The sequence below is a fragment of the Silene latifolia genome, chromosome 10 (assembly GCF_048544455.1).
Source record: "Silene latifolia isolate original U9 population chromosome 10, ASM4854445v1, whole genome shotgun sequence".
In the NCBI taxonomy this organism is placed as follows: Eukaryota; Viridiplantae; Streptophyta; class Magnoliopsida; order Caryophyllales; family Caryophyllaceae; genus Silene; species Silene latifolia.
Genome location: NC_133535.1, coordinates 67202589 through 67211747, shown reverse-complemented (window position 1 = coordinate 67211747; position 9159 = coordinate 67202589). Strand labels below are relative to the sequence as shown.

Genomic DNA, 9159 nt, shown 5'->3' with positions numbered 1-9159 from the left:
AGATGACCACAACTTTGAAAATTCGTTAGTATCTCTCAAATTGTTATAACGTGTGAATTAATTACGATATTGAATTTTTAAAGAATTTCTATATTTAATTGATTACTATACGTGGGCTTCACTACAGTGAATCAATATCTTGGTTCAGTAGGCATGCTGCGCTACGCCGGTCAGACATCATGTCCATGCTTCCTGAGGTTGTAATGTCGCTAGTTGTGATTGAGTTCTGGGCTGTGTTGCTCAACCACATGGATTCGGCTGAATACTTACTTCCTAGGATGGCCTTCTTTGGGTTACGTCATATGGTACGCCCCCCAAAGCCTAAAAGTCACATATTATTTTCCTGGTTATTATGTAGTCTCAATCACTTCTGTGAACAGGAGTGTATCATACAACTGTTGGATATTCCTGGACTAGGTTCACAGTCCAATGCCATCAATGATCGGCTGTACCTAATTTGGGATACCTTCATCCAGGACTGTGATAAAACCTTCAACCTGAATGCTGAGTTTATCTTCATACCCGTCAACATTGGTGGGCACTTTGCATGCGTATGTATAAATTTCAAAGCGCAAACGATCAATCTCCTTGACTACCAACCTCATCCCAACTGGGACCAGTCTGAAATGTGCAAAGTTACTCGTCTTGTTGTAAGTCTGATGCCAATAAACCACTTTCGAATAGGATGAACAATATAGTGTTTATTTAATTTCACGTGCTTTCATTGCAGGCATCAGCTATTAGCGACTATTTGGATGCCAGAACTGCCGACAGGGGATACAAGATTACTAGCTTTGAGCATCGGCAAATCTCGTTTAGGCGCCAAATACCCCGTCCTAACATAACAGAAGCAGGGATATCCTGTATGATATATATGCTGATGTACGAGGGTGAACCTTTTGAGCATCCAGACTTGGAGAAGAAGAGGAATCGACGGTACTTGGTAGTCGAGTTGGTGGCGACCCTTATACTAGCTGACATAAACATCAACAGAGACATTTTTATGGTGAAGGTGGATGAGTTTATAGCTGGAAAAGATGAATTATGGGGTAAGTTACAAAAGAAGCGCAAAGTGAAGATTGTTTTGGTGAAAAAGTAAACCATTTGGGGACATATTATTTTTTTTTTTGGTTGTTCTTGACTATTCGTATTTTGGTTGGCAATGTTGAAACTAATGTCTGTAATGCTATCGTTTTTTTGTGGACATGTCAGGCAGTTGTTAGGGTAATTGACAATCAATTGAAATTGAATTTTAGTTTCATTTAGATTCAAAGTGTAAATGTGACGATATTCAAAGTGTAAATGTGACGATATTCAAAGTGTAAATGTGTCATTCATATAAAAGTGCTTTTGAGAGTGTAAATGTGATGAGATGGGAAGTGTAAATGTGATGAGATGGGAAGTGTAAATGTTAACACACTGAAAGTGTAAATGTGTCATACGCATGAAAGTTTCATTGAATAAGGTAGGTTAGATTTTATTTAATCATAAGTGTAAATGTTACTTGAAATAACATTGTCAATTCAAATAAGTTCAAGAAACACAATGTTTGGCAATCCAATAAAACAGAGACATTTTGGTCTTATGTCAGTGTAACTCTGATGCAGTTGAAAGTTACGCTGCCATGAGACCAATTCCCAATCCTTCGTTCCAATGATAGCACATCAAAGTTTAAAGTTACACATTCAAAATACAAAAGCTACATTATCACTGTCGTGGCGTCTATTCTTCTTCTGATTCCAGCTCTTCCTCCTCCTCTCCTTCATCTTCTTCCGGGGCAGACGACCCCTCGTACAATGGTGTGTGTGCTGAAAAGGGGTTAGGGCAGTTCCTCTTGTCGTGATTTGCCATTCTCTTGCAATTCTTACACTTGCGTTTGGGTTTTCTAGCGAAGGCCAGTGCTTTTGTTTTGGCTGACAACATCTTTTTACCGCTACCCTTGTTTTTTGAATTCTTAGGTGGTAATATCGCCACTACATCACTGGCCGTACAATGCAGAATTTGCTCCATTTGTTGATTTTTATTCAACACTTCCCCTAACGGTGATACGGTATCCTTAAATCCTCTAATTATAGCGGAGAAGCTTTCAACATCAGCCACACCTTTGCCTCGAAGGAGCCCTACAGTCTGATGAACCTCCGACCACATTTTTGTCATTGCAATTTGTTTTTCATCGATGATTCCCATGTTGTCTATCCCTTCATCATTACAATTGAACATCCTTAATCGGAGATACTCTTTCGTCCATCTATTTACATCATAATCGTCACGTATAGTCTTGATCCCATTTGCTGAAAAAATCCATATTATATGGCGGCATATGATACCGGTTCTTTCAAACATTGTACAACTGCAGCTTGCTTTACGTGTATATGGGTCATCAGTTAAAGCTATCATGTAAGTGTGAATGTTGCAAATAATGTAAGTGATTATATGCAAAGTGTAAATGTGATTATATGGAAATTGTAAATGTCATATTATGGAATGTGTAAATGTTATATTATGGAAAGTGTAAATATTATATTATGGAACATGTAAATGTTACGATATGGAAAGTGTAAATGTGATGATATGGAAAGTGTAAATATGACGATATGGAAAGTGTAAATTAAATTACCTGGGCTGTATGCAACTTCAAAATTCTTTCCCCTGGTCGAATCTTTGACAGTAGTCACCTCTAGCTCGCCTCTCTCAGTGAAACCTCCGGTTCTACATGTATTAATTGAGTATATGGCCTATTCCTTGAAGGTGTAGAAAGCTGAATAGGTGTACACCTTTGCAGCATTACTCTCTAACGCCAGATGTGTTGACGTCTTCACGGACGAGTGCTTATCACTGTTGTCAAGCTGCTTTTGTGTATGCCTTTGTTGGTCCATAGCGCTCTCAAAACGCATCCAAAACTCAAACAATGTTTCCGACTTATGCTCAAACCTCTTAAAAAAGCTATTTTCTCTCTTTGATCTTTGAGTCGTCCTCATAACAGACGCCATCTTCAAGTCTCTGCCATGCGCCATCACCCACTGTCCCCTTATACCATACGTATCCGCAAACCAATCATTGGCACCAACTTCATGCTCTTCAATAATTTGCTCCCACATAGCATCGAATTCTGCTGCTTCAAGTTCCTCATCCCATATAATTTAATTAATTTTACACATGAAGTCATTATTATCACTCCTAGAGACACCAAACTTACTGGGCATTTTGTTCATTATATGCCACATACAAAACGAATGGCGCGCTGTCTTGAAAACAAGAGGGACAAATTTGATAATCCCCGGGTCCTGATCTGTAATTATGTACTCGGGTTTCTTACCCCCCCCCCCCATTGTATGTAAAAATTGGTTGAAAACCCAATTAAATAACTCATAATCTTCCCTTGTAATTAGAGCTCCACAGAACGTCACTGATCGTTTATAGTGATCCACACCGGTGAACGGTGTGAAAACCATAGAATACTTATTTGTGGAGTAAGTTGGGTCGAATGACACCGCATCACTAAATAGCTTGTAGTTCCCTCGGGTCGTACTGTCCACCCATATAGCCCTAGATAGGCTTCCATCATCGTCAAAATCGTAGTCAAAGTAGAAACCTATTCTTGTTTCAGTCATTTCCTTAAAATGGTCTACGAACAAATGACCATCACGTTCGTGAATGAAACATTTAATATCCCTATGGAAGTTCTTAAAATCATTTAACCTTGCCCCAATGTTTTCGAATCCATTCACCTGTTCTTTGCAGATTTTGAAGGTCTTTGTTGCTCCTATCTTTAGCTTTCAATTAATAATAGATATTGAATTAATAATGATATATATATATATATATATATATATATATATATATATATATATATATATATATATATATATATATATATATATATATATATAACGTGAATGGATTAATTGAATTAATATTGACGGTGATGGTATATTACTAACCCTTGAGTTCGAAACGATTATCATCTTGTTATAATCTGTTATGTTGCGCGACAATTTCTAGAACTCTCTGTCCTTAAGTGAGATAAGCTCGTGATTGTGACCCTCGTGGAATCGGTCAATTACTAGAACACCATTCTTCATATATAGTCTTATCCTCGCTTTAAACCCCACTCCAGTGACTTTGAATCTCTTCTGTGAATTCTCTCCAATTAGTCCGTCACTCTAATCTTTACTCGGCGCCTTGTGAGTGAAACCTTCTCGATTGCAAACAACAAGCTTTGACTTGATCTCTCCGCCACACAACTTTTTCGTTGTGTACCTACGCACATCAAACCCACAACCAATGGCGTATATCTTATAAAATGTTACCGCGTCCTCAATCCCCCCAAACTCCTGACCGATGTACGGTGTAAACCTCTTTTCAACCTCCCTGCACAATTCCTGCCTGTCAGGCTACACTCCATTTTTGTTAAGTGAATCTGTAAATAGGACTTGTCAATACAATTCAGAGAGTGTAAATGTAAAAAATGAATTGTAAATGTAACAGATAAAAAGTGTAAATGTAAGTGTAAATGTAAAGAGGATCAATGTGTAATTGTCAAATGCAAGTGAAAATGTAAAAAGTATAAGTGTAAATGTGAATCAGATAAAAAGTGTAAGATAAAAAGTGTAAGTGTAAATGTCATCAGATATGAAGTGTAAGTGTGAATGTTTTAAACAATCAATTTATCTTAGAGTGTAAATATAAAGAAAAGCAAAGTGTAAATGTAAGTGTAAATGTAAAGAGGATCAAAGTATAAATGTCAAATGCAAGTGAAAATGTTCCAGATATGATGTGTAAGTGTGATCGTAGATGTCCAAATTGTCCCAAAGTATAAGTGTAAATGTAAACGTCCAAAAGTGTAAGTGTAAATGTCATCAGAAATGTAGTGTAAGTGTAAGTGTAAACGTCCAAAAACTGTAAGTGTAAATGTCATCAGAAATGTTGTGTAAGTGTGATGTTCTAAAAGTGTAAATGAGCAATATCAGTGTAAATGTCAATAGATGTGAAGTGGAAATGAGCGATTATCAATTTTTTAAACTCTTCATTAACAATGTAAGTGTAAATGATGTCACATTTGAATTTGGACTGTCATGGCCTTTAATTTGCATTGTCTAATACGTACAATTTTGATGATGAAAAATAATCAGAAGTGAAAACTGGAACAATTAAAACTGGAGCAATTTCAAAAAAGCAACAATGATATGAAAATGGTGAATGTAAACTATAAATAAAATGCAAGTGGCAGTGTAAATGTAAATGTTAAAATAAGTTCAGCGTAAATGTGATGGTCCGAAAGTGTGAATGTCCAACGTAAGTGTAAATGTTGTCAGAATTTAAACTTGTATAGTACAATGAATTGAAAACTACAACAATCGATGGTCTTTAATTTGCACTGTCTAATACGTACAATTTTGATCATGAAAAATAATAGTAAGTCAAAACTAGAACAATCAAAACTGGAGAAATTTCAAAAATGCAACAGTCATACTATTTGTACAATGTTCATATGAAGATGGTGATTAAATCAAATGCAAGTGCCAGTGTAAATGTAAATGTTAGTATAAGAGCAGTGTGATGGTCTGTAAGTGTAAATGTACAAGGTAAGTGTAAATGTTGTCAGAATTGAAACTTGTATAGTACAATGCGTTGAAAACTAGAACAATCGATGGTCTTTAATTTGCATTGTCTAATATGTACTATTTTGATCATGAAAAATAATCAGAAGTCAAAACTGGAACAATCAAAACTGGATAAATTTTAAAAAAGCAACAATCATATTATTTGTACAATGTTTATGTGAAGATGGTGAATAAATCAAATGCAAATGCGAGTGTAGATGTAAATGTTAATATAAGAGCAGTGTAAATGTGATGGTATGTAAGTGTAAATGTTGTCAGAATTGAAACTTGTATAGTACAATGCGTTGAAAACTACAACAATCAAAATTCATTTTCATATCAAAACTCGATACTCAAAACTGAAATCTAATCTTCATTTCAAACTCAGTATCAAATTTCAAAAGTGTGACTGAAAACAATAACTAAAATGGTGATTGAAAACAATATGAAAATGGTAACTAAAAACAATAATTAAAATGAAGAAATACCATGACATGCAGATTATGTATTCAACTGAAAATATTAAAACGGTGATTGAAAACAATAAATAAAATGAAGAAATACCATTGTTGCCATCTATTATAAGCATTGCTGCGATGATTTGCAAGTTTTAGAACGAATTGCGCTGAATTTTGAGCGTTGAAGAATAGTAAAATGAAGAAAAACTCAGGTTTAGAAAGAAGAATCGTAGATAAAAGTGGATGAAGAAGTGTGTCAAGAAAGGAATTAGGTTGGTTGTGAAACATAGTACAGAGGATATAAGATTACCCGTCAGTTTCTTACTTGGGAAGAACAATTTTCAGAAAAAAAGAGTGCCTCTCTCCTATCTAAGCTTTTTCCTTTTTTTTGGCCTATATTTTGTAAACAATCTCAACCTTAAATGTTATCCATCTAAAGGTCCTTATAAGGACTTAAGGACTCAAAAGATGCAATGGACTCATTAGATCTCCTATATATATATATATATATATATATATATATATATATATATATATATATATATATATATATATATATATATATATATATATATATATATATATATATATATATATATATATATATATATATATATATAATTAGGATCACATGAGTCTACCCTATCTTTTTGAGTCCGTGAGTCCATGATACAATATCACACGTTATACTACACAATATCACAGCTTGCAGTTTCACACGTTATACTAAACAATATCACAACTGAAAAAAAAAATCGAAAAAACAATCGTGATATTGTTTTGTAATACAATATCACACGTTATACTAAACAATTAAAAAAAAAACTTTTTCGAAAAAAAAAAAAAAAAAACTTTTTCGAAAAAAAAAATTGAAAAAAAAAATTGTGATATTATTTTATAATACAATATCACACGTTATACTAAACAATATCACAGCTTAAAAAAAAAAAAAAAACTTTTCCGAAAAAAAAAAATTGAAAAAAAAATCGTGATATTATTTTATAATACAATATCACAGGTTATACTAAACAATATCACAGTTTAAAAAAAAAAAAAAAAAACCTTTTTCGAAAAAAAAATTGAAAAAAAAATCGTGATATTATTTTATAATACAATATCACACGTTATACTAAACAATATTACAGTTAAAAAAAAAAAAAAAAAAAAAACTTTTTCGGGAAAAAAAAATTTCGAAAAAAAAATTTGAAAAAAAAATTCGAAAAAAAAAATTGAAAAAAAAAATTCGAAAAAAAAAACTTGAAAAAAAAATTCGAAAAAAAAAATTGAAAAAAAAATTCGTGATATTGTTTTGTATAGTGCGTGATATTATTTTATGGACTCATGGACTCAAATATATAGGTGGACTCACCGGATCTTGCCTCTATTAAGAGTATATACTAAGACAAGGACCCCAAGTATGCTTTTTTTTTACAGATAAGGGACTTATCTTATAAATTGTACAGTTAAGGACCTCAGTCCTGACGCCGTTAATTTTGCGTTACTTTTGTGCAATTGTGAGTGCAGCCCATTAGATTTTGGCGCCAATACTATGTAAGGCATTGCAACTTGCAAGTTTATTTTACTTAAAAAAAAGGAAAAGATAAGTAAATTCTAAAAGACATTTGATTAACCCTAAACTGATATTCCACAACTCTTCCATCTTCTCCAAAACCAAAAGAAACAGGGCAAATGCTCCTCTGAGAAGGCGATTTTGCCGACTACGTAAGGTGAATCTCTTGCATTAATGGCGAGGAATTCAGCATCAAAGTCTGCAAAACTACGCAATATCACGAGGAGGAAAGGGGTGACATCTAAAGAGAAGTCTAAGGTTACTAAAATTGCAAAAACAGCGAACCCTATACCTAATGAGGACGATGCTGTGAAGCATGGGAGCATGCAGAATATCGTAGGTATCCCTGCTTTTTCCCTTGAGGATGCAGAACCAATGAAAGAAACTGATATAGCATCACAAGGAGAGGCAGCACCAGATACTGAGGAGCAAGGAGACTGGGTGCACGTATCCAAGAGTAAGAGTCCTAAGGCGGTAGAGGAGGCAGAACCATTGCTTCAACTATCTGATGAGGACGTGCATGACGAACTTGAATATTGGAAGCAGGCTGTTTATGGCTATGTATTGGGAGCCAACCCACCCATGGCGGTGCTGGAAGGATATTTGAGGAGAATTTGGCACAAGCATACCATAGACAAGATCTCTTTCATGCCAAATGGGATATTTATTGTCAGGTTTCACACGAAAGACATGCAGGATCAGGTGTTAAATGCAGGTCACTACTTATTTGATAGTAAACCTGTCATCATTAAGCCATGGCAGGAGAACGTGGCACTGGAGAAGGAGCATGTTAAGAATGTCCCAACATGGCTTAGGCTACACCAGTTACCATTGAAATTTTGGGGACAAAGTTTGCCAAAAATAGCAGGACTGGTAGGCAAATATGTCCAAAAAGACAATGCTACAGAGATGAAAACAAGACTAGCATATGCCAGAGTGTTGGTGGAGGTACAAATTGATCAAAAGTTTCCTGAAGCAGTGAAATTTCAAGATGAAAAGAAGCAACTGGTGGAGATTAAACTTGAATATGAATGGAAACCAGTGCTCTGTACTCAATGCAAGACACTGGGGCATGATCAAAACAATTGCAGAAGAGGGAAAATTCTAACCACTAACAAAGTCCAACCAATTAAACCTGTTAAACAGGTTTGGAGAAAAGTGGAGAAGCCAAAAGCATCAGAGCAGGGAAATGCTGACATATTAGTCACACCTAGGGTTCATGCACCCAGGGTGGAGGAAGAGCCTGTTCTGGTTCAAATTAAAGAGTTTCCCCCATTACCAATGCGTACGCCAGTAAAGGAAGGAGGGACTATGTAGTGCTTCTTTCGACTCAAAGAGAGAAGGCTAATAGCTCAGAGGGACACCCCACCCATAATCCTGATCAATGATTAAGCTAGGATTTTGGAATGTGCGGGGTATGAATAGGAGGAGTAAGCAACAGGTTATACATAGGTTTTTGATAAATAATAATGTTAATTTCTTTGCTTTATTAGAGACTAAAATTAAACCAAATAAATTGCACACAACC

The 9159-nt window shown here is 34.9% G+C and overlaps 1 protein-coding gene across 1 annotated transcript; it reads right to left on the bottom strand.

Moving 5' to 3' along the window:
* Positions 1-1722: 1722 nt before the first annotated feature.
* Positions 1723-2397, bottom strand: LOC141607720 (protein FAR1-RELATED SEQUENCE 1-like). The gene has a single exon (XM_074427072.1). It carries the CDS (start codon positions 2395-2397, stop codon positions 1723-1725), a length of 675 nt encoding a protein of 224 aa, XP_074283173.1.
* Positions 2398-9159: the final 6762 nt, after the last annotated feature.

Excerpts from the sequence above, each read along its gene's own strand:
- LOC141607720 (XM_074427072.1), bottom strand. The coding sequence starts at position 2,397 with ATGATAGCTTTAACTGATGACCCATATACACGTAAAGCAAGCTGCAGT.